Here is a 26,754-nt window from a genome sequence, read left to right on the forward strand (position 1 = left end):
TAGCGACAAAACTCTCAATGCTGGTAGCGGCACAGAGCCAGGGCACACAAGGTGTGGTGCACTTTCTTCATATTCTGACTTGTGTTCTTCTTCCTGTGCAATCTCCTTTATGGCATTGCTTTGTTTGGCAGTCAGAAAATTTGAACTAGGGGTATAAACCTGGACCTCAGGTCAGCTAATTCCTCATCTCTAGCCCAAATCCTTTGCAACGCTCATGGATGAAAAGGATGCTTTTTTGTTGTTGTTGCTATTGAGGCTTATTTCAATAAAGAGCCTGCCCCTTCCTGAGCTCTTACTCCCATCTCAAGTCTTCTCATGTAGCACTTTAAGACCCAAGCCCAATGCTGGCAAGGGACAAACGGGAAGCCAAACCACCCGGAGCGGCTGGGGCAACCCAGTCCGATGCACTGGGTATAAGAAATAAATTATTATTATTTTGCATAGTACTACAGACAGCTGTGAGTGTTTACATAATTAGGGAGTTCATAGGAAAGCTAAGGCATTCACAGCATCCATTTCCACTTCCAGCCTGATTTTCAATGCAGGTCTTGGAGCCAGCAAGTAATAAACCTCTTTACATTTAGAACCCTACACCCAGGATTCTCTCATTAACAAGTAGATCTGTTTCAGCCCCGGGAGGGTTGTGCCACAGAGTCCCTAGAACAAAACACCTTTATCTTCAGACATCTTCCCTGACACAAAATCAAGCTTGGTGAGCAGCAGGCCAGAGGACAGAAGCGGAAGAGTGTGCGTACTTTATGGGCTTTGGGTACAGGATGTTGTTGGGTGCCTGGCTGGTGTTCTCGTAGCTTGAAGCAGTTCCAAACTCCGAGAGAGAAGGCTCCAACCCAAACTCAAGAGCGCCAAACTGCACATTTAACCCTGATACGTCTGTGGATCCAGGCATCTCCACAGCAGAGGAAGGGATCTGAAAATTAAGGAACATGTTGGTAATCTGTTGATTTGGCACCAGAATGAATTGTTTCTGCCGCACAGATGCTGCTTTGTACAATATATTTACTTTATTTCTATTTAAGGCGTGAATATCCCGCTCATAAAACATGTATCCCCCACAAATCCCTACAACCAGAAAAATAGTGTGGTGCAATTCAACAGCAAAAGCTAGAATAATACTATTCAACAGACATTAGGAGTTCAAGAGATGAATAGAGTCTCAACTTGACAGTCGAAAGTGCCATGTGCCATATAAGGATTTTAGGGAAGGGAATCCCAAAGCTGCAGCGACAACACAGAAAAGGCCCCGCTCTCCAGCCACGTGACCTCCAAAAGGCAGGGACAATGGTCCTCAGACTAGAGCTCGAAAAGGGCAGGCAGGTTCATACCTTGGTCCCAAACCATCTAACAGCTTTATGGGCCAAGACACACAGCATTTCTGCCAGGAAACAAAATGGGATGCAAAAAAAACCCAGGGAAACAACACAGATTCAGGCAAATAAAAACTTCATCTCATAGTTGCAAGCAGCATTCACACCCCCACAAACAGAATTTGGGACAGATTTGTACAACGACGTCGCTGGAAAAATACCAAGCTCCCACCTTCTAAACATCTCAAGAATTCCCAGATTTGCACACAGAATGCCAACAAGTGCATGCTGTTCAAATTTACTCTTATTTTGAAAGCTACATAGGCAGCTGCATTAATGTTTTGAAGATTATGTGACCTGCACAGCACTCAACACCTGCTAAGTTTCTTAAGCAGCTTAAACTTTAAACTCCAGCATCCAGCTACAAAAGCCAGACTACCGTCTTGCACAAAACAAAACAAGCAGCCAGCTAAGGGACATTCTGAGGAAGGGCTATCCATGTAGGTTCTTCTGTCTCCAAAACAAGACTACAGCCCAAGTGCAACTGCATTGTGCAACTGTACAAAATTAGGCTAATGGAAAGCGTGTTTTAATTAATGGTTTGGCAAGTTAAGGGCACCCATTTGTTTCTGAAGCTATTTTGACTCTGGTGAAAATGTTTAAGATCACGTCTCCCCACAACCATGAGCAGCAGCTTCTGTTTAAATAGTTAAGTGAACATACACACACCTTCATTATTATTAACATAAAAGTACTGTTTTTAATAGGGGTTTTTAAAAGTGTTTTATTGTTACATATAGTTGTAAACCTCCCAATATTTTGTGAAATAGCAGTATATAAATACTTTATATACTAAATAATACTAATAGATATACTGCTTACTGCCAAAATAGGCTTCTCAAAAAAACACCTATATGAAGGCTTGGCGATATTGTACATTTATTTAATCTGTTAGGAGGCAGGTAATTGAGTGAAGCTGAGGCTCCAAGACTTTGGCCACCTCATGAGAAGAGAAGACTCCCTGGAAAAGACCCTGATGTTGGGAAAGATGGAGGGCACAAGGAGAAGGGGACGACAGAGGACGAGATGGTTGGACAGTGTTCTCGAAGCGACCAGCATGAGTTTGACCAAACTGCGGGAGGCAGTGGAAGACAGGAGTGCCTGGCGTGCTCTGGTCCAGGGGGTCACGAAGAGTCGGACACGACTAAACGACTAAATGAAAACAACAAATTGAGTGAAGCTCTTTCATGAGTTGACTGCTTTCGCCTATTTCTAGCAAGGGCAATACTGCCAATGCTTGAGCTTTGCAGCTTTACCCACCTTTGAAGCTGGGGGTATCCTCCGTTTCGGCGGCTTGATCTGTTTCTGCTGCGTTTGCTGGGAAGGCGCCACCTGGCTATCCGCAGACAGGCTGGGGAGGTGCAGCATTTTGCTGGCAGCCATTGAGCTGTCAACCGGTGATGGCTCCCGGGCTTTCTGTGGGGTGAAGGATTCCAATCCAGGAGGTGGGGCGGGGGCTGCCAGTGTCTGCTGCTGCTGCTGCTGCTGCCGCTGCGTCAGCTGACTCAGAACTGGGGATGGTTCAGGCTGGGATTTGAAGTCTAAGCACCAAGACCAAGGGGGAGAAATTGAACAATTTACATCATCCCTTGCTCCAGGAACTGCTAGTTGGTCAGCAGGTTTCTCTACACAGCAATAAAGTTGCTGCTTGTTCCCTCCCCCCACCCCACCCCACTTTAATCAAAGGGATCAATGAACACTTACCAAACTGACTGAGGATAGAAGGCTGTGAAACTGACGGTTTTACATCCCAGGATGATGTTGTGGTTGTGGAAATGGGGGAGTTTGTACTGAGAGAACCTTGAGACGGGAACTGGCCCAAGCCTGGAGATTTCAACTGGTCTAAAATCTGAGATCCAGTGGAATTGGCCAGCTTTGAAGATCCAAGCTCCCCAAACCCTGAACAGAGGACTGAAGACTAATGAGAATGGGGAGAAGAAAAACACACCAAGGTTCACTGGAATTAATACACAGCAATTCATGTTTTATAATATATTACGGAATAATACAAATACATTATACACAGCCAGTTATTAAAAACACAAATGTCTGTGGGAATCTCTGATATTTTTAGTGCTCACCTTCTACATCAGGGGATGAGAACATTTTTGGCCCTGCAGGCCAGATCATTATCAACCCTGCAGAGGGGCAACTTTGGCAGGTGGGGTAGCCCACCTGTAAATCATGACATCAGCTGAGTGGTAGGAGGGCAGTCCCACCCAACTGCCAAAGTTGACTTGTGGAGGTGTGGGAGACAAGTCTGCTTCACCAACACAATCCCTACAGGGAATCCCCTGGCAAAAGAGCACCCAGCAGGACTCAACCCTGCCCATCAGCTGATGTTGCCTGGTATCTTCAGGGCATGGACATATGGACATGGTTCAGGCCAAACAGAACCTCCAGCCGACCGTGATTGGCCCACAGGCTATAGGATCCCAATCTCTGCTGTATAGAAACTAAGCTTAAGCACATGCAACTGTTCTTGAGCATAGAACCCTGTGACCTTTCTACCTTCCTTCTTCTCTGTCAATATAACACCCTGGAGGAGAAATCTCCTTTTTTGCTTTCATTACTCTGTACACTCCCATAGGAATCATTGTAGTAGTAAATATGACATAGAAAGTAGAAAATGAATACAAACAAATTTATGAATTCATGCCTATGGGATAGTTTTAGGGGGAGGGAAGGATGAAGCTGTGCCAGACATAGTGAAACATTCTTTGTTTGGAGAACGATACCTGCCTGTACTAGCAAAGCAATTTTCGCAGAGCTAGAAGACTCAGAAAGTTTTCATTTCCACATGCAGCAGTCAGATATGTGCTTGGAAAGAATGCATCACAGTCCTCCAGCCTGGAAGCGCTCTCAATTTCACGAGCAAAACTGCTTTATTTTAATTAATATGCACAGAGTATCCTCTGCTGTGCTTTCAAGAATCAATACAAGTAGGTCACTTCAGCCACTGACAGGGAACAAGTCAGTATACCAAAGATGGGGCTCCCCAAGCGAGGCTGGAAACACTAAGGTTATCCTTTGCAAGAAGAGGCTCACATGCCATGTCATGGCAATCTAACTTCACTTTTGCAAATAAGGAGGCAAGACGGCAAACATTATTCAGGGCACAGAACTGCCTGGCATTTTCAAATAGCATCCAGGGCAGCATTACCAGGCTCTGCGGAGAATAGGAGTTCACAGTGCTTGTGTTGCTTGCTCCCAAGGCCGTCTGAGAATCGTGTTGGGAATTTGTGAAGACCAAAGCCTGCCCAAAGCCTTGCTGCTGAGGAGTCTCGAAGGAGTTTGCCTCAGTTTCTTGGCCAGACGTCACAGACTTCTGAAGCAGCGTCACCAGGTCGATGCTACAAGACAGGATGTGAAGACCAGGGATCAGCAAACTTTTTCAGCAGGGGGCCGGTCCACTGTCCCTCACACCTGGGGGGTGGGTGGGGGTGGGAATGAACGAATTCCTATGCCCCACAAATAACCCAGAGATACATTTTAAATAAAAGGACACATTCTACTCATGTAAAAACATGCGGATTCCTGGACAGTCTGCAGGCTGGACTGAGAAGGCAATTGGGCCAGATCCGGCGCCCGGGCCTTAGTTTACCTACCCATGGTCAAGACGCAAAGGAGGCACAGATGTGAGGAAACCATATTTTGACTTAAAGTAGTTCTGGTCACCCCTACTCAATGCTGCAAGTTAGAGTATTGTACACTTGAGGCACCCCTGACAAGTATTTGTCCAACGTTCTTATTGACAACATCCAAATAGATTAGGTCATTTTCTGATGTTATACTGTTGCCTGTGGTAAGAAGTTACTCCTAAATGGTTTCACTTTATCTTGCCTGAGAGACACCCAAAACCTGAATGCAAGGGAGGCGATTTGTTTTAACAATGAATGCCCTGTCAGAGAAAGAGGACAGAGGCAGATCTCAATCTGGATATTCTGAGCATGTAAATTACTCTTAAGTTGCAAGTCATATTTACAGACCTGACTGCTGACAAATCACCAGATACTGGCACCACTTCAATCATTATCTTAATTTGAAATATGAAATCTTAAATTAGTCAAATCTTTTTTTTGGGGGGGGGGGAGGGGGAGCTGGATTACACTTCACAAAAAAAATCTCAAACACAGCACAATCAAGTAATTGGCCAGCTTCTTCGCATGGTGTACTGTTCTTCCATAATCCGGCTTTTCAGAGAATTTAGAATTAGTCATAAATGAGCTCCAGGAGGCAGCAAAAAGGAGGATAATGGATGGATGGCCAGAAAAACTGAAAGAAGAGTTGAAGCCAGCGCAAATAAATAACATACATGAGGGAGGAACAAGAAAAGGTCCACATTCTTGACCCCTGATTCCACCTTCATTTTTTCAGATACAAACTGAAAGCAGTGGTTTCTCATCTGCATTGCATCCGTGTACATTCACAAGCCCACATTATTTGTGGGTGTAATATATCACACACCCCCCACCACCACAACAACAACAAAGAGATTCAATTTCTTAAAAGACCAAACTGATTGTAAGTCAACTATTCCATCATCTGAGATAAAACTTATCTGACTTAAGCTAAAAGTTTAGAACAACATCCAATACACACAACCCCTGATTTATGCATGTTCAATGCATGTGCGAATGTGCATACATGCTGAACACAGAAGTAACCTGAAAACGTCACAAAAGGGGGCAGAAGTGGAGTGAGGGTTAAACGGGGTGTTTGCAGGCTTTTTCAATGGGATTTCAAATATGCACCATTTCACTGATGCGCATGGTGACCTACTGAACTTCAAAGCACAAACACGGCAGGAACTAGTTTGTGTGAATGGCTCATCTAGATGTGGAACAGAGAGAGAGCAGGGAAAGGTATACCTTTGGCCAGCAGCAACGTGGTTCTCCACTGGGACAGATGAAGCAGTGAAGACCTTTGTTTCTGAAAGCTGAGACATGGGGGTGGAAAGAGAAAGAAATTGAATTTTAGCCACATTAAACACACAATGCTTTTTCAGGAGACAATGTTCACGAGAAAGACAAGAAGAGACATGCTGAGCAAGACAAAGTGTTCCATCTAGCCAATTAGCTTGCCTCAGAACTATGGCCCGTACAAACGGATTTCAGGAAGGAAACTGATACAAAAAAGGGGTTCTCAAGCTTGATAGGAAATTGGCTTCCCCTCGGTATAGATATATAGCTGGAGATAATCTGGTGCCATAACAAAGTGCTCTGAGCTCCTAGGAAGAAGGGGTGCATATAAACACATTAAAGAATCAAGGGAAGTTACAGCAGAAGAGTCTCTTAGTAAAGAGGGTTTACAGACTAGTGTTAAGTGGCCAGTATGTATCAGGAACCAAAGGCACATGCCGGCCAAGGGGAAGGCAGGGATGTGAGAGGCAGAATGCTATGCTGGCCTGGAGCAATCAGATACCACTCACTCCCAAGACTGAAAGTGCCTTACTTTATGATAGGACATAAAGGACGCTTCCCATGAGGATCTTATTTTTTCTGATGCCCAGGTAACCTATAGGTAGGTCAGTGGTCTCTTGGGATAAATCCTGAGTTGAACTGTGTAGCACTATGTCAAGCAAGATCCAACCCATCCAAAAGCAGTAAAAGGCAGATCAGCTGCCTTATCAGTCTACAGACTGCACTGTCCTTGTGGCCAGAACTGATGCTACAGACTGGCAATCATTTTCAAACGGGTGATGGCTCAGAGAGCCTGCTGAGGACGGTGGCATTTATCAGATCACATGATGTTCCCAGCAGCTGAAAAGTTTTTTGTTACACAGAATCCTGTAAGGTTTCTGGGAAGCAATTTAATCTGCTTCTGGGTGAGCCCAATCATGGCACAAAAGCAAACAACAACAAAAATCTCTCACTGGCACATTGGCAAGTTCCTCGAAACAAACAGATGATGAATTGTGGTTGCCAGTTGCTTTGCAAGAGTCTCATTGCCACACTCAGCCCCTTTTAGCAAGAATCATCTGTTCAGAAGCAAACTCGGGGGTAGGCTGCAGATTTAAATGTGTCCATCATTCATCAAATTCACACAGTATTTGAACCGAAAAGCTTCTGCCCAGTCCCAAACTACCTAAGAATATCCGTTACCAAGGATGATCAAGGGATAAGTGCCCCTTTCACACACTACTACTTGTGTACTTTCCATGAAGGAAGAAGTAGAGTGGATGGGATGGAGCAAAGTGGGAAATGTTTTTCTCACATTTAATTTATTTGCTCAGTTTATATCCCACACTTGCCTTTGAAGTAGCTCAGTCAACAGAACTAATGAGAGAATTTGGGTAGTCCTGCTTTTACCATTGAACTTGGGATACTGTTCAAACATTTCTTTCCAAAGAATCTTTGCAACGCAGCTTAGATGAGATTTGGCCAGCCCTGCTGCAGCAAAGGTTCTTTTTAAAAGAGACATTTGAACAATATATCGGGATTAAAATTAGTCAAAGTTCAGGCAACGTTCAAGACAAGGTGTCCCAAAAACTAGCAAAACGTTCTAGGTAGCTCATTCAGAAGGATGTGGCACTGGCTGATCAGAGAATGAATTCAGTGTTCCTGCCTACCCAATAATTACAGACTTACATCTTCATTCCAGTCTTCAGCAGTCCATTCTTCTATTGTGTTCTTCCATGCTCCTATGGCAATAAAAGAGAGAAAAGACAAACAATCAACCCACAATTCCTGGTGCCATACATCCCCTTTGAGAGATCCATCCCTAAGTGGAAACCCATGTGAAAAGAAATAGAAGTTTAGGGTAAAACTTGCAAGGTATTAATTACCATACTTATTATGATAGCTTTCAGCCAACCTAATGAATCCTCCATTAACACTGTCTAAATTCAACAGAATTATTATTTTCTGAAATAGCTCAAAACAAGCCCACAACTGCCTCCCAATGCTCAGGGCATCCATCTGCTGGTGCTGTCATCAATGGTGCAGTGTTTTAGGATAGAGATGAAGGCTGGCAGAGTAAAGATTAGGGAGCATAACGTTTTTTCCCTACAATTTACAGTGGTACCTCAGGTTACAAATGCTTCAGATTACATACGCTTCAGGTTATAGACTCCACTAGCCCAGAAATATTACCTCAGGTTAAGAACTTTGCTTCAGGATGAGAACAGAAATCGTGCAATGGCAGCAGGAGGCCCCATTAGCTAAAGTGGTGCTCCAGGTTAAGAACAGTTTCAGGTTAAGAATAGACCTCCAGAACGAATTAAGTTCTTAACCCGAGGTACCACTGTATTTTGAAAACCCCACTGTTGCATTTAAGGAAAACTCAAGAGCAACATAGGCCAGATTGCACCATACATTTCAAGCAGTGCCCTCTAAGTTTCTATTCAGGTCATGTGTAAAATTGTCTTATGTCACAGCTAGGTCCCACCTGTTGCCAACATCTTAGAAAAAGAGCACAGACCATCTACTTTCTTCATAATGGCTTGCCCTGAGCCTTTGAAATCAGTTGGGAGCTGGGAGTAGGGAGGTTGCCATTGCACTGGGGAACCTCTGAAGCCCAGTGTGACTACAGGAGCAAAGCCCGATCCAACACTGTGGAAGGGTAGGATGTGTAGCAAACACAAAATCTAAGGAGCTTCTTTTACACACACACACAAACCCCCAGAATTCTCTTACTGAGGTGGTCCCAATCCCTTCCTCTGCCACTGTAGTACAAAGGTGGCCACAGAAAGCCTCCTTTTTAAGATAATGGATCAGAATCAGCAACACAATTGCAACAATATTCGAAGGCACTTCCCTGCCTTCAGTTTTGGATGCCCAAACCTCTTATCTATATCCTGTGAGGACATGCACATGTGCACACTACAATGTTGTGTTTTAATGTTGTAACCCAGGTGAAGCACAGGTCATTATCATTATGAATAATGATAGTAATATTTTTGCTAATGTTAACTCTGGCACATTTGTAATTCTCAAACCTTCAGTGGTGTTGCCTCACCTGTTCCATCATCTGCCTCATTCTGCCCAGACTCCCAAGATTCTTTTGTTCCAAAGCCATCTGTAGCAGAAGACTCCGTATAATCTGCAGGGTTAAACGTCCTACAGGTCAAGAGAGTTGAGAAAGTCAGAAATATACAGAAAGATGAGCTTGTGTACCTGCCTTAGACAGAGTAAGACCGTTGGTCGGTCCAGCCTAACACTACCTCTTTCAACGGGCAACACTTCTCTGGGAAGTTGAGGGCACTGACTGTAGGGTCTTGTCCAGGAAAACCATGTGCTCTTCCAGAGAAGTCTGGAATAGGGAAGTGCCACTATGAACATGCACACCCAGCAATCATAAAAGAAACCCCTTCTTTAGCATTGCTAAAACTGGATTAGAAGATAGGTGGATGGGAAAAAAACAGCTTCCTATCAATTTCTTAAATGGCTATTACTAACTAAATAGAATGTGCCAAAGTTTCCCTATGGTTGGTCTGGAAACTGCAGTTTGTGCAGACTGTACAGAACTTGCACTTTTAACCAGTATCATATAATATTTGTTCTCCACTGTCTCTCAGGGTGGCAGGACCTACGCTTTGGAACTCCCTGCCTATGGACATTAGGGCAAGAACCTCACTGTACTGTTTTATAAAATGGTCTGGAAACTAAAAACATCTTCATTAGCTGCCAGTGCACTTCTGGGTGGGATTCAGAAGGCTGGTGTTATATGGTCAACATATTTGACTTGTTCACTGGAATAATCATCCTATACCCCACTCTTGGGAGGTCAGACAGGTAACAAGGAAGGGCCATTTCAGTGACAGTACCTAGGCTGTGATAAACCTTCCTAGAGACATTCCCTTGCCCTTCCATCCTGCTACCACTTTGTTGACTGCAGAGGCACATTAAAACATTTATAACAAATTAATTTTAATGAGAGACAGCTTGAGGGTCCTTCTGCTTATATTATAAAATGGCTTAGAAGCCATTTGGGCATGTAAGTATGCAACTTATGCGAGTGTTATGTTCCAGGGATCACATCTAAAGCCAAAACCATGTATAATAATAATAATAATAATAATAATAATAATAATAATAATAATAGTTTTATTATTTATACCGGCCCATCTGGCTGAGTTTCCCCAGCCACTCTGGGCGGCTCACAGCATACATCAGAACATACTAAAACATCAAACATTAAAAACTTCCCAGCAGGTGGGATGGTCAAAGTCAATTGTCCTGGAAACCCACTTTGGTTCCATTTTTTTTTTTTTTTTTTTTTTGCAACATGCACAAAGCTGAATGTGCACAAGTTAAATTTGCAGCCTTACTGTATATAAATTTAATAATAATAATAATAATAATAATAATAATAATAATAATAATAATATGAGCTGTTTATTTTGGTATAGTCACTTTAATGGTGTTTCCACATGGTCTTTTATTGATCTGAGTTGCATTTTATATATATGCTTGCCACCTTGTAGACTATACTGTAAAACAACAGGCTATAAAGCAGTTTAAATAAAATATACTCCCTCCTCACTGTGTGCAGCAATGTCTGTGACCTTGCGCACTCCCACCCAGCTCTTCTTGTCACATAAAGGCAGCAATATCTGAACTGGGAGATCCCACAGCTATCTGAACAGGAGAACTCAATGGCCGAGGAAACATGGGATGGAATAACAAAGAGCGAGCAACCTTGCACTGAATAAACCTGTACAGCTGGATGTGCCTTCTATACACAGTGAGGAGGCCAACAAATCCCTGATCTCAATGCATTCCGAAAACATGGAGGGGAGGGGCAATTTAGCCACTACTGTGCTTCTTAAAAGCATGTCTGCTTGTGCCTCAAAACTATCATTTAGACTGACTGTGCTCATGTTGTAGTGTATCATGAGAGAAGCAGGAAAGAGTGCCAAGGCTGGTAAGTTTTTAACTGCACAGTGAGAGGCGTTGCAAGTGAATGAGCGAATGTGCGATTAATTTGACACTGCCAGATGGTGCCAAGGAGCAACGACCACCTACTGCCAGCAGAGGATGTAATTTCAGAAACTCTCAGCTGGAGTATAGTTGGGGTGAATGAGCTCTGGTAGTCCTTTTAACTCCTTATCCGCCACACCCTGCTGCCTACATTAGATGGCAACAACACCTTCATAGAATCATAGAATCATAGAGTTGGAAGAGACCACAAGGGCCATCGAGTCCAACCCCCTGCCAAGCAGGAAACACCATCAGAGCACTCCTGACATATGGTTGTCAAGCCTCTGCTTAAAGACCTTCAAAGAAGGAGACTCCACCACACTCCTTGGCAGCAAATTCCACTGTCGAACACCTTCTGCTCATGGTTCCAACAGTGCTGAGATTGTGACTTCCCAGGGGATAAGCATGGTGCACCAAAAACAAAGAAGGGTCTTGCAGCATCTTAAATTCAAACATATTTATCATGCCTTAAACCTCAGTGGGTGAGCCCACTTCACCAGGTGTGCATTGGGTGGGCAGCTAATATAACAGCCACCATTAGTCACCAATTCTGAGACTAAGAAAAAAGGCTACCAACACCACAGCCGTGCCTATGAATACCTCAAGAGCACAGCTAGGAGACCTTCATACTTTCTAAGGCAATGCTGGTTGTTGTTTTTTTAATTTGACAGACTCTTTGACTTGGATGTCAATTTCTTCCATGGTGTCCTAAAAATTCTTAACACACGGCCAACAGATACTGCAGTCCAAGAGAAGTTTTACGTTCAGATTATTTAAACCCCTTAACATTGATTTTGCTTTTGCAGTTTTGTATCTCCAAATCCTACTGGGCACCTGCAAGTGCTATTTTGATATCTACAAAGTATCTTCAAGGGCACCCTCCCCATATTAGCAGCAACATAACACAACCATTTTGTGCTATCCATGAAGTTGCGAAATGCAACTGTGCATATGCTGCTCAAATAGTACATGTCTTAACTGCAGCGCCTGTGAGGTTTTCTTGTTAGAGACTCACAATGCACTATAATTTTACAGTTGTACCTAAGTGATTGTTATAATTCTGTTATGAATATATTAATAGCATAAATTTTTGTTTAGATACACACGTTTTTCTGGAAATAATAATAATGCATAATAATATGATTGGCAAAACAAACAAAAAAACCCTTAGTATTCAGTAATATTACAATGCCCCAGCTTGCATTCAGCATTTTGTGTGTGTGTGTGTGTGTGTGTGTGTGTGTGAGAATTAAATTCCTGGGACAATTTGATAGAACTAATCCTCATCTTGGGTTTATGCTTACCTCAGGCAACAAAACGGCTGCTTGAGGTTGTCAATCCCTCTCTGAATTACTCAAGAGTTTGCTTGTCAGGCTGTAATAGTGAAGGCACCCATTTCACAAGGAATGGGTGTTTCCACTGCCTCACTTTTATAAAGTTTCCTGATATCAGGATGAAGGGAGTCAATAAGTCCTTGCAATACAAACGTTTAACAGATTCTCCATTACATGGTTCTGTGTAATGTCTTTAATACAAAGTTAAGCAGTGTTGACAGGTCCTATTTTAGCTGATATATTTTCTTTCACTGACATGGTGTAAAGAACCTACCCCATGCCTTGGGCTGAAAACCTCCCTGCTCCTCTTCCTCTGCCACGTCCAAATCCTGTGGGAAGGAAAGAGCCTCATTTAAGGGTGAAAGGTGGATAAGCTGAACATTCAGCTCCCAAGGTTTCAGGAGGGGGAGTCAACTTGAGATAGTAGGGCTCAGCCATTTCTCCTCTTCTCATTTCCTTCAGAAACATCACACTCTCTTCTTAATCAAAGAAGCAAGACAACATGGCAGCAGAAAATAAACTCTTTTTCTATCCTCTTCATAAATGCCTAGAGGCAAACCCAGATAGTGGCAGTGTGGTGCAGTGGTTAGAAGACTGGGAGTCCAGAGTTGACATCCCCATTCAGCCATGAAGAGTGACCTTGGACCAGCCACTGTCTCTCCACATAACCTACCCCACAGGGTTGTTGTGGGGATAAAATGGGATGGGAGAGAACTTATTCTTTTACCCTGCAGCTGCAAGAAAAGGAGACTGGGGGAGAGTTATCTTTTAAAGATGCTAGATCCAGTTTGAAAACAAACCCCTTTGTTATACAGTGATAAATCGGGATGCGAACGGGATCCATTCCGGAGCCCCGTTTGTATCCCGAATGGAACGCAAGACGTGACGGCGCATCTGCGTGTCACATTTTTGCCGCTTACGCGCATGCGCGTGACGTCATTTTGAGCGCATGCGCATGCGCAAGCGGCGAAATCCGGAAGTAACACGCTTCATTACTTCCTAGTTGCCGCAGACCACAACTCAAACACGCTCAACCCGAAGCACATTCAACTCGAGGTATGACTGTATGTCAATACAGTGGTACCTCGGGTTAAGTACTTAATTTGTTCCGGAGGTCTGTTCTTAACCTGGAACTGTTCTTAATCTGAAGCACCACTTTAGCTAATGGGACCTCCTGCTTCTGTCGCGACGCCGGAGCACAATTTCTGTTCTCATCCTGAAGCAAAGTTCTTTTTTTTTTTATAATAATTTTTATTCGTTTTTCAAATAGATAACAAAAATACCACAAAACAACATAATTTCCAGCTGATCGTTTCATACCCTTCTTTCTTTTGACTTCCCCATACCTCCCCATCCCTGCATCCTTGTTTAATAATTCTTTAGCAACCCTTAGGTCCATTATCTTAATTCCCTTTCATAAAAGTTCCTTTAGTTTTTTTTTTTTGATTACTGCTGCAATTTCTTTACCTCTTACCCCCTGACATCTTAACATTCGTCAATTTTACAATTGTTCTTGAGATATATTTTAAATTTCTTCCAGTCCTCTTCCACTGTCTCTTTCCCCTGGTCACGGATTCTGCCCGTCATCTCGGCCAGTCCCATAAAGTCAATCACCTTTGTTTGCCATTCTTCCAGAGTAGGTAGTTCTTGCGTCTTCCAATACTTTGCCAGTAGAATTCTTGCTGCTGTGGTGGCATACATAAAGAAAATCCTATCCTTCTTTAACACCAATTGGCCAACCATGCCCAAGAGAAAAGCCTCTGGTTTCTTAGGAAAAGTCCACCTAAGGACCTTCTTAATTTCATTATAGATCATTTCCCAGAAAGCTTTAATCTTTGGGCAGGTCCACCAAAGGTGGTAAAAAGTGCCTTCAGTCTCATTACATTTCCAACACTTATTGTTAGGCAAATGATAAATTTTTGCAAGCTTGACTGGGGTCATGTACCACCGATAGATCATTTTCATAATATTTTCTTTTAAAGCATTACATGCAGTAAATTTGATACCGGTGGTCCATAACTGTTCCCAGTCAGCAAACATAATATCATGACCGATATCTTGTGCCCATTTAATCATAGCTGATTTCACCGTTTCATCCTGTGTATTCCATTTCAACAGCAAGTTATACATTTTTGATAAATTCTTAGTATTGGGTTCCAACAGTTCTGTTTCTAATTTTGACTTCTCTTTCTGAAATCCTATTTTTCTGTCCTGTTTAAATGTCTCATTTATCTGATGATAATGCAACCAATCTCGAACCTTAGGCTTTAGTTTCTCATAACTCTGAAGTTTCACCCTTTCACCATCATATTCTAAAATTTCATAATATTTTGGCCATTTAGAGTCCATATTAAGCTTTTTTACTTCCCTAGCTTCCATTGGTGACACCCACCTAGGGGTTTTACTTTCCAGCAGATCTTTATATCTAATCCAAACGTTATACAATGCTTTCCTTACAATATGGTTTTTAAAACTTTTGTACACCTTTACCTTGTCATACCATAAATATGCATGCCAACCAAAACTATTGTCGTACCCTTCCAGGTCCAAAATGTCAGTGTTCTCAAGAAGTAGCCAGTGTTTCAACCAGCAGAAAGCTGCCGATTCATAGTAAAGTCTTAAGTCCGGCAGGGCAAACCCCCCTCTATCCTTTGCATCAGTTAAAATCTTAAATTTAATTCTGGGCTTTTTGCCCTGCCAGACAAATTTTGATATGTCTTTCTGCCACTTCTTGAAACAATCCATCCTGTCCAAAATCTGTAACGTCTGAAATAAAAACAGCATTCTAGGCAATACATTCATCTTAATAGTAGCAATTCGGCCTAACAAGGAAAGTTTCAACCTTGACCATATTTCCAGATCTTTCTTAACCTCTGCCCAAGTTTTTTCATAATTATCCTTAAATAAATTCACATTCTTGGATGTTAAGTTTAACCCCAGGTATTTTACCCTTTTTGTTATTTCCAGGCCTGTTTCATTCTGAAAACTCTCTCTTTCTTCCATTGTTAAGTTTTTTTCCAACACTTTCGTTTTTTGTTTGTTCAATTTAAAACCTGCTACTCGACCAAATATTTCAATTAATTCTAATACTCTTTTAGTACTAGTGTCTGGCTGTTGCAAAGTCAATACTAGGTCATCTGCAAATGCTCTTAACTTGTAATGTCTAACTCCGACCTGAACTCCTTTAACCAACTGGTCCTTTCTAATCATGTTTAACAAAACCTCCAGGACTGATATAAAAAGCAAAGGGGATATTGGGCATCCCTGCCGTGTACCTTTTTCTATGGGTATTTCTTCTGTAACCACATTGTTTACAATTAGCTTGGCCTTTTGTTGAGAATATATTGCACCTATACCGTTTTCAAAACCTTGGCCTACCCCCATCCCTTGGAGATTTTTTTTCATAAAAGTCCAGCAGATATTGTCAAAGGCTTTCTCCGCGTCTACAAAAATCAAGACTGCTTTCCTGTTAATGTCAACATCTAGCAATTCTATAATGTCTATAATGTTCCTCACATTGTCTGACATATATCTCCCTGGGAGAAAGCCTGTTTGGTCCTTATGAATCTCCTCTATCAACACTCTTTTCAATCTTTTTGCCAAAATGTCTGCAAAAATTTTGTAATCCACATTGAGCAAAGATATAGGGCGGTAGTTTCTAACCTGGTTCTTCTCAGCTTCTGTCTTCGGTATAAGTGAGATAAAAGCCTCTTTCCACGATTCAGGTGCCTTTTTCCCCTTCAGGATTTCATTGCAAACTTCCTTCAATGGTTGTATTAAACATTCTTTCAGCATCTTGTAGTATTTAGCCGTCAGGCCATCTGGTCCTGGTGATTTTCCCAATTTCATATTTTGAATGGCACCCTCTATTTCTTGTTCTGTTATTTCCTCATTTAGAGTCCTTTTACTTTGTTCTGGAATTTTTGGTAAACCGTATTTTCTGATGAATTCTTCTATTTCTTGTTCATTAATTGGCCCTTGTGCATACAATTTCTTAAAAAAGCTTTGAAAGCAATTGTTTATCTCATTAGGTTTGTGGATAATTTTCCCATCCATTTCTAAACTGGTTACCGTGTTCATTTTCTGCCTTTTCTTCAATTGCCATGACAGAAGTTTCCCACACTTGTCCGCTGATTCGAAGGTTCTTTGTCTCATTTGCTTTATCTTCCATTCTATTTGTTGGTTCATGAGCTCCATGTACTGCATCTGATAAAACTTTATTTCTCTCAGAATCTCATGAGACTTTGGTTTGGACCTCAATTTCTTCTCTCCTTCTTTTATTTTTTCTAGGATTTTTTCCTTCCTCTCATTTTGTTGCTTCCTCTTTATAGAGTTCTGTTGAATTAGGAAACCTCGCATCACGGCTTTGCTTGCGTCCCAAATTATTCTTTTCTCCACATCTGTTTTCCTGTTAATCTCGAAATAATCTTTTAATGTTTTAAGGGCCTTCTTATGGATCTCTTCATCCTTAAATAGGGTGTCATTCATTCTCCATCTAAAGGATCCAGTTGTTGTTAGTTTCATCTCCATCTTCACCGCATTATGGTCGGAGCAAGTTTTTGGGGATATTTCTACTTTTTTTGTTCTTGACGCCAGACTACTAGAAATCCAAATTTGGTCTATTCTTGTCCATGTCATTTTTGCCTCAGAGAAGAAGGTTCCCTCTCTCTCTAGAGGATTCCTTGTTCTCCAAATATCAATCAAGTCCAGAGTTTCAGTCATTTCAAAAAAGATCTTTGGTAGTCTCCCTTCTTTTGAGATCACTTGTCTCTGTGCCTTATCCATGTTTGTTGAGACAACTCCATTCATATCCCCCATCATTACGATTTTATAGTCTATGAAATCAACTAGTGTCTCATGCAACTTCTTAAAGAATTCGGCCTTCCCCTCATTTGGGGCATATACTCCAACAATCAGGATTTTTTCTCCTTGAATTTGTATTTCAATTGCCAGGTATCTTCCTTGTTCATCTTTAAATATCAATTTTGGGGCCAATTTTTCCTTTGCATAGATCACCACACCTCTTTTCTTCACTTTGTCTGATGAAATAAATTCTTGACCAAGTTTCTTATTTGTCAATAATTTCCTGTTTATCCTGGCAATATGGGTTTCTTGCAAACATATTATATCTAATTGTTCTCTCTTCAAGATGTGAAAAACTTGTCGTCTTTTTCGAGGAAGGTTCAAGCCATTACAGTTCCAACTAAGAAGTTGCAGAGACATTTTGTGTTTAGGTAGCTGTTCCTCCAACTGCTCCAAGCTTCTGTTCTTCCTCCGATGGTGGTGGTAAAAGTCCAAATGATAGATTTGCTATATCAGGTGGTTCTTTCTCCTCTGCAGTTCCTTTCTGCAAATCCTCCAGGTATCTCTCCAGAAATTGTTCTTTGTCCTGAATTGTTTTTATTTTGATCTTTCTTCCTTTAAAGTTAAAGGATAGTCCTTGTGGGAACTCCCATCTGAATGGTATGGTATTTTTCTTCAGCAGGTCTGCTAGGTTCTTATAGTAGGTCCTCACCTCTAAAATATATTTGGGGATGTCCCTAAAAATCTGTATCTGACAGTTTTGGATCACCAGTGCCTTTTGATAATGCAAGTTCAATATTCTATCTCTTTCTTCTTTTGATCTCAATGTAATTAGACAATCCCTTGGTTTCTTGTCCTGCCTCCTGCCCAGCCGAAAGGCTGTTGTTATCTCAAATTCTTCATCTTCCGCCCATTCCTCATGCCAAAAGGCTGCAAAATTCTCTGTAAGGAATTCCACAAGATTTTCCCCTTCCCCTTCAGGAACCAATCTAAGTTTTAGATTCTTCTCTTTCCTCTGAAGTTCCAATAAGGAGAGGGCTGCATCATGCTCATTAACTTTCTTAATAATAGGCCCAAACTTTTCCCTTGTCTCTTCAGCCGTAGTTTTTGCACTTTCTGCAATCTTTCGTGTTTCAGCACTCTCCTGGATTAATCTATTTATAGAATCTGTGTTAGATTTTACACTAGCTGTATTAGCATCTAGTCTTGTTGTCAATTCTGTTAATTTTTTGGAGTTCTCTGTCGATAGCTTTGTCAGTGCTTCCAGAGATTGATTTATTTTAAGGAGTGCCTGTGTCATAGGATCCATAGAAGCTGCTGTTTTTTCCTGTGCAGCTGGTGCAGTTCCTGATATAGAGCCCCTTTTCTTCTGGAATTGTTTTGCTTTCTGCCTTGTTACTATCTCTTCTGTAGGGCCACTCATATCCTCAAGGTCGTTTTCACAGAGTTAGTTTCCAAGTGGAAAATCCCACTGTTGCTTCTCCTGATGCAACAGTTTCACTTAAGACCCTCTAGAGGGAGCATTCAATTGTATCCAAATGGCAGGCAAAAGAGAAAGAAGCAGGAAAGTATAACAGTAGCCATTAAGCTCCAATGTCCAAACCACAAAGTCTCTGTCTTCTATGCAACCAAAATGCAACAGGGTGAAATCTAAGTTCCAGTAACTTTGTTACAAACAAGCCCCCACTTTAAAAAGTTTGGCAGTTTGACAGTTCATCCCGGTGTCTTGTTTGGGCAGCCCGTCCTGGGGGGGGGTTTGACAGTGGAAGGTCTTATTTTCCCAGTAATTTTACAGCAGGTTAAGAATGTCTCAATCCTTTCCCCCCTTCTCCTGCCTGTCGGGGGGGAAATTTAGTCCGATGTCAGTTTGACAGCTTAAAAAAAAAGGAAAGTTCCCTTCAAATGCAGCTTGATTTTTCGTTGCTTTGTTTCTCCTGCAGCTCCGGGGAGGCAGACTTCCTTAATTTATGCCTTTCCCGTTTTCAGCCAAATTTCTTATTTTAATGTCCCGTCAATTTCCGATCTTACTCACGGGTGTTGTAGTCAATTTCCAGTTACAGGAAGGAATCGGCGCTCTCCGTTAATGGCGACGCGGCTTCACTCCGCTAGCTGGGTGATGACTCTCAGCACCGCGCTTACCCCGATGCCGCTCAGAAGCCTTTAAAAAGGCTCCTTCACAGTGCCGGGGGGCGCAAAAGGTGCCCACCGAATCTCCTTTGTTCACAGGCTCCGCGCCTGTGATTTTAGGGGTCCCCCGCTTGCCGTAGCGGGTAATACCCGAACTAGCGAAGCAGTCCTGCCTCGGAGCTTGAGGCTCGGACCGCCATTAAGCGCTGGCGCCGACCGGAAGTCCTGAAGCAAAGTTCTTAACCTGAGGTAATATTTCTGGGTTAGCGGAGTCTGTAACCTGAAGCGTATGTAACCCGAGGTACCACTGTACTGAAGGTATAAGTAAGTATATGAGATTTCAGCCAGGCCCTGAAACCTATTTTCCAAGGTGGCCCTCTCCACAACTTGCAGGTTAGGATCCAATGATTCTCACCCACTGTGCCTCGGGCCCAAGGACCTACTTATATGGTCTTCAGTCCTATAGCTAGGGAACTATACACTCTCCCCAGACTCTTACTATAATGTTGGCCCTTCTGCATGAAAGCTTGGTAATATGAGCAAACAGCCAGCTAAAATAACAGAAGACTGCTGGCCAGCTGTGGTGGGAGCAGGTTAGGAAAGGATAAGAAAAGTCTTACTTCAAACAAACCCCTTCCTCTTTACCCACAATCTCTCCATATATTAAATGTCTACAAGGAGATCTTCACAGCTGCACTATTTTGAAACACTGAACTGAAGACAGCCTAACCAAACACATTTCTGCTTCCTGAATTCTACAAAGGCTGCTTTTAATCATGTGGTCTGGAAGAGCCACCAACACACCAACCAAGGGGGACAAATTGGACCCAAAATACAAAATGGATTAGATGTTTAAAAGTGCAGGTACAAGCTTAAAAATGCAGGTAGAAGCTATCGGTCTTCAGCTATGAAATACAGAAGTACTGAAGCTATTGGTGCTTCAGCTATGAAATACAGCAGGGTATTCTTCTGCATGTTTTTTTAAAGATATTCCCTGAGCTGAAAGTATTTCAGGCTTATCTTGCATCAACTGCAAAGGAGGTGCTGGTTTTCAGCCATGTCCCAGGATATTCTTAAGCAGGAAGCACCAAGATCCTACTGCTTATGCCAGTAGTTAGGCCACATTCACATGGACAAAATGCAAACAGCACTCAAGTCCTGCCTGCGGGATTTCCCTAGACACTGGTTGGCCACTGTGAGAACAGACTACTAGGCTAGATGGTTGCCTGCATGGCTCACAAGTCCTGCAGCCCTTTAGGGGCAAGAAAAAGAATTATCAGGCAAGTAGAGCACAGGGTTGGAGGGTGGAGGGCTCTTAACAGAAGCTATTTCTTGCAAGGTTCCTTTTTCAAGGAGAAGGGGAAACAAAAATATTCATAGGTTTGTCTTACCTCTCCCTCTGCTACGTTTCCCACGATCAGAAGGCCTCTCTCCTTGGCTGTTATCCACTCCATTCTCCTCTACTCTAACTAGATGTGGAAGGAGAAATACAGAAAGCAAAACATTACTATATACAATTTGAAAGCATGCCCACTCGATCAGGCTTTTTGTTTTTCAACTGCGCAGGAGACAGAACCACACAGCAAGAATGGAAAGGGTGAGGGGTCCTAACAAGACACAAGGATTTGGACTTGCAGGTGCTACTCTGCCTGTTAGCTGAAACCTCGGTTCACTGAGAAGCCTACAGAGATAAATGGTTTGATGATATCATGCCTAAATCTTTCCACAAGCTCCTGCCTTGAATATAAAATGTCTTTCCTTTTATCAAGCTATATATTTTCGGACTCTGTGTTCAATATGCACGGCACTGGCCTTGTTTTTATACTGTGTTGCTGTTTCAGAGTGTGTGTTTAAGAGTGATGAGCATTTGCTGTTTTAGAATATTTGTGAGCAGCTTTAACAGCTCCTTTGAGGTTGAAGAGCGAGCAGGCTATGTGCCCATATTAAAATATTTGATCAGCTTTCAGACATTTTTCATGTGCCCATACTCAATACAGAAAATACACCCCAATATTATTATTATTATTATTATTATTATTATTATTATTATTATTTGAAGAGGAGAAAAGCATCATTAAACCAAGCCAGTATCAGGTTCTCACGGCCGTATAAAATGTACCCAAACTAGGCAAATCCTTTTGTTGAAGAGAAACAGTTCTGCGTGCATGGTTTGTGGTTCTTCCCCCAGTGCTCTACTGCAAACATACAACAAAGCAACTCAAGCACAACACGCTCCTCTGTGAACGCAAAGGCAAACTAAGGCAACCGCGTTCCTAGGAGCAAGGTGCCTGCGCTTACACTCTCGACCACGGCTGCCCCCTCTTCCTCGTCTGCTGGAACTTCCCCGTCCACGGCTCACTTCTCTGTCCCCTCGCTTTTCTCTGTTCTCTTTGTTTTCTGAACTCTCTTTTCCAAGACTTTTCTTCTTTCCTCCCACTGTCTCCCACGAAGTCTATTTGGGTGGAGAAGGAAAACACAGAACAATTCAAAAGGGGTTTAAAGACTGCCTTGAGAATATCTTCCAGTGTAAAACCTCTAAGCTCTAACCTTTTACAGCCCTTCAGACATGCAAGGTCCATTGTCAAACAAAGTCTCGGGGGCACCTGCAAAGCCTAGAAACCATCAACACTAATCCAGCATCCTTGGAATGGAATTAATCCCTGTGGCATTTTAATGGCAAAGCATTTTTACAGGGACAAACTTTGTGACATTAAAACAGGCTCTTAACATTATTTACTTATTTATTTAAACTGTAAATAGGCAAATCAAGATCCAGACCTCAGGGAAGAGGGAGGGGGGTTAAATACACACATACCCCAAAATACTATAGTCCTGATTAAAATCACCCCTCTCATCCATGGCTATTTGGCACAGGAGTGAGGCTATCACTCATGCCAAATAGTATCAGAGGTGGGTTGCTGTTTTTTGTCAACAGCCTGGTTATCTACTTTTTTTTTTTAGTCCATACAATGTTAAACCACATGTTTAATACCATGTAGGTGTTTGGCTCATAGCCTCTTTCCTTACTATTAATGACTAAGGCAGGACGTATTTAGACCCATTTCATAAGCAGGTATCAACTTGCCCAGGATCATCAGCGCAACTGTATCTGAGAAGGGGTTGGAACCCAGAACTGAAATCTGCCTCCCCACCCTCTTATATCAGCCTTCCCTAATCTTGGGTCTCTAGATATTGTGGGACTATAAACCCCAACATCCCCCAGCAAGCATGGCCAGTGGACAAGGGGCATGGGGGTGTAGCCCAGATGCACTTGAACTATGCTAATATCTCATGACTGACTTTGGTATTGTATCCCAACTCGTCTTGAGACACATTCCTGCATTACTGATTAGGGTACAAAACCCTACCGTTATACTCTGCTGTCTCATTTCAAGTGGCCCCCATGGATGGTGGAAGTGGGGATTTTTTTGACTGCTCAAGTCTTGCAACAACTGCCAACACTCACAATGTTCAACAATAAAGGGGGAAATTTCCCAGAATATCTTGTCTATTGGTTCTTGAGTTGTGGCACATGCGTTTGCTGGTTAAGCAGCAAGAACTGGCGGGCGGGGAGGTGAGTTTTGCTGCTTTTTTGGACTAATTTGTACTTTATTTTTATCCACTTTCCAGGCAAATACTGTCTCCAAAAATGTCTCATATCAGTTCAAACAAAAACAAGATGCTGTTCCACAAGACATAAATGAGAAGGGAGTGGAGGGAGAAGGCGGAAGGAGGAGATCAGTCTGACAATGCCAATGGTGGTATATAAATAACGACTGAAAATCCAGTTGGTGCCAGGCTGGTCTTCCCTTGAGAAAGACATGCCCAGAGCTTTGTCACTCAATTATTAATTCTGAATGAATGTAACATACAGGTATTTGCTTGATCTGCATAGCTTCACCTGAATTACAAGGGGAATATCCTGGCCCAACCAGGACTGGTCAAAGAACAAAGCATAAATCCTAGCAAAATATACCAAGAAAAATATATGCACATATCAAAGTGACTTGAATACCAAAATGCTTTCCACCATAATCATCTCTCCCTAACCCCCAACTCAATAGCCAATTTGCCAGCAAGCAAAAGAGAACCTAAACGAATCTTTCCTGCACCCACTAAGGAGCTCAAAAAGCTTTTGCTTTTCTTAGGTTCCAGGGAAAGAGAATCCCCTCTGATGCTGGCTCATGGAGCAGTTGGGGTGGGGAATAAGGTTTAGGTTCCACCCCCTAAGGTAAAGGTAAAGGTACCCCTGCCCGTACGGGCCAGTCTTGACAGACTCTGGGGTTGTGCGCCCATCTCACTTAAGAGGCCAGGGGCCAGCGCTGTCCGGAGACACTTCCGGGTCACGTGGCCAGCGTGACATCGCTGCTCTGGCCAGAGCCAGAGCCGCACACGGAAATGCCGTTTACCTTCCCGCTGGTAAGCGGTCCCTATTTATCTACTTGCACCCGGAGGTGCTTTCGAACTGCTAGGTTGGCAGGCGCTGGGACCGAGCAGCGGGAGCGCACCCCGCCGCAGGGATTCAAACCGCTGACCTTTCGATCGGCAAGCCCTAGGCGCTGAGGCTTTAACCCACAGCGCCACCTGCGTTCCACCCCCTAACAGTGTGCAAATCAGCCCAGAACATGACAGGGAGGAAATACCAGCTGTTTTTATTCTAGAAAGTCCTGATTTAGGTAGTGTACAGTCTCACTTCAGATATGAGAGTGAGACTATGGAGAAGACTTATGTCTCTGTTGTCCCAATTCAAAACGTAGATAGTAAGCTCAAGAGGGCATCACAGTCCCTCACAAACATATAGTGATAGGTTTTCTTGTTTTATCGTAATAAAGCAGACAGAGAGCTGTCCAGCCTCATTCTACACACAGTGAGCCACAAAGGTCAGAAGTGGGGCTTGTTTCTTGTCGAAATTCTACAGGGCAGAAGAAATAGTAGAGGAGTATAAGCTGCTGAACACAGAATTCGGCTTCCAGAGAATCTGAGCTCCTCTTTTTCAAGAAAGCAGCAAGTTCCTACACCTTATGTTGCAAACAGATACTTGAGTGTGTGGGGGAAATGCCTACTAATATCTCAGAAGCTAGAGAGGTGGTTGAAAAATTACAGAATTGTAGGGCTGGAAGGGACCCCGAGAATCATCTAGTCCACCCCTGCAATGCAGGAATCTCCTCTAAAGAATCCATGACAGATGGCCACCCAACATCTGCTTAAAAACCTCCAATGAATAAGAGTCCACAACCTCCCTATGGAGTCCGTTCCACTTTCTAACAGTTCCCAAAATAAAGGTGGGGGGAGCAGCTTAAAATACCCTGTACAATTCATTGTCCTCCATAACTAGCAAAACTGGAATTAGGGAAGAAAGAAAAAAGTAAATTTGGAAGCTTTAGTTTTCTTGGGGCCTTATTTTTTAAAACTTCAAACGCAGTCCTATGCAGGAATAGTCAAAGTTACATTTGAGTGCCCCAGTTGAGCATTTGCATACACCTTCACATTACAGAACCCTGGTAGCAAGTATCAAGGGTCAGGGATAGTTCATCCTAAGCAGGTGCACAAGTTAAGCGCTTTGCCAGTTCTCCAGGGCAGACCTCCAGTTCACCTGCTCCTTTAGACTTAGAGACTTCCAGGCTCCCCAGATCCAGGGTCAATATCCTGTTTGTCTGAAGAAAACTGCATCAGAAATTCTAACTGGTAGCAGGACAGAAAGATGAATCTAGGTGATAATTACAGTGGATTGCTTTTTTAGTATGTGGCACTCTAAAACAGGGGTGGGCAGGAGGTAGGTAGTAAAACAGGGGTAGATTAGGGTTCTACCAGTAAATTTGCAGTGATTTGCAGTGGCTCAGCAAGGATTCTGACACCAAATTATTTAATAAGAACAACAAGACCTTTTCCTCCCTTCTAAATTAGGCTGCTGAGCTGAAGAAAAGTGGCTGGGGGGGTGAATTTATGGGGGAGAGCAGATTTTAGTGTAAGCTCAGTCCTGGTACTGAAAACAATTTCCTGGGCTCAAAATGAGGAATCCCCTACAAAGAATCTTTTTCCTGAATTATGAGGTTATTGCCCCCCTCCCTGCCACTATTTTATACCTGGCTTTGGCTGGTGGATCTCAGGGTTCTAGTAAAATTAATTGGATCCTCACAAGCCTGGTCTGCAGATTCCAGTACCTGAACAAACTTTTGCAGGAACCAAGTCTAAGGAACTGAGGCAGATAATGGTGATGAGGGATGAAGTTCTAGGCCTAACAGACAAAATAAAAACTGACAAAACACCAGGTCTGAATGGCATCCACCTGAGAGTTATCAAAGAACTCAAATGTGTAATTGCTTAACTTCTAACAAAATGTAACTTGTTCCTCAGTTACTTAACTGGAAAATTGGTGAAAAGTATTGGTAAAGATAAAATAACCAAGCACAGAGAAGAACAAGCCTTGAGGAAGCTGAGCCAGCATGGCTTTTGTAATGGGACGCCCTGTCTCATGAACCTATTCAGAATTATTTGAGAGTATCAACAAGCATATAGATAGAGGTGATCCAGTTGGCATAGTGCACTTGGACTTTCCAATAGCTTTCAACAAAATACTTCACCAAAGACTCCTGATTTGAGTAAGCTTACTAGTCATGGAATAAGAAGAGAGACCTTCTTGTGGACCAGTGAGTGGTTAAATAACAGGAAACAGAGAGTAGGAAAAAATGGACAGTCCTCCAAACGGAGAGACGTTGAAAGTGGAGTCCTGCAAGGATCAGTATTGGTACCTGTCCTTTTTAATCTGTTCATAATCAATCCAGAGCTAAGGTTGAGCAGTGAGGTGGCCAGGTCTGCTGATGATACTAAACTGTTCAAGGATATTAAAACAAAAAGACTGAAATGTTCCCAAAGCACCTCTCCAAACAGAGATCATTAGGATAGCAACTGAAAAATAAAACTTCCAATATTATAATATCACTATACAATCTATGGTGTAACGACATTTAGAATACTGTTTATACAGTTCTGGTCACCTCTACTGGTGTGCTATGGGATAATGTTATTACCTAAGACTAAAGAGCATCAGAAATTGATACACAGAGATGTTATGGCTGTGACAAATCAAGGCACCACTTTGTGACTGTGATGTCACGCAGCAAAATAACCTCAGGCTACTTAAAATTCACCAGCTCTTTCCAGTGTTTAATTTCTTGGAAAGTT

At 42.5% G+C, this 26,754-nt stretch overlaps 1 protein-coding gene across 4 annotated transcripts in view; it reads right to left on the minus strand.

The window, feature by feature from the left end:
- Nucleotides 1-26,754, minus strand: part of UBAP2 (ubiquitin associated protein 2) — an 85,653-nt gene that overhangs the window by 35,600 nt on the left and 23,299 nt on the right. For 3 of the 4 annotated variants that reach the window (XM_079994740.1, XM_079994738.1, XM_079994739.1), the window contains exons 5-14: nt 21,871-22,024; nt 20,964-21,041; nt 12,917-12,971; nt 9,345-9,445; nt 7,976-8,028; nt 6,257-6,324; nt 4,549-4,738; nt 3,090-3,303; nt 2,646-2,926; nt 756-928 (exon numbers count right to left, since the gene is read on the minus strand). In XM_079994740.1, the coding sequence (XP_079850866.1) occupies nt 756-928; nt 2,646-2,926; nt 3,090-3,303; nt 4,549-4,738; nt 6,257-6,324; nt 7,976-8,028; nt 9,345-9,445; nt 12,917-12,971; nt 20,964-21,041; nt 21,871-22,024 (1,367 nt within the window). The remainder of the gene's footprint in view (nt 1-755; nt 929-2,645; nt 2,927-3,089; nt 3,304-4,548; nt 4,739-6,256; nt 6,325-7,975; nt 8,029-9,344; nt 9,446-12,916; nt 12,972-20,963; nt 21,042-21,870; nt 22,025-26,754) is intronic. The other variant, XM_079994741.1, reaches the window with a different exon arrangement.

The sequence above is a fragment of the Podarcis cretensis genome, assembly GCF_951804945.1.
Source record: "Podarcis cretensis genome assembly, chromosome: 11".
NCBI lineage: Eukaryota > Metazoa > Chordata > Lepidosauria > Squamata > Lacertidae > Podarcis > Podarcis cretensis.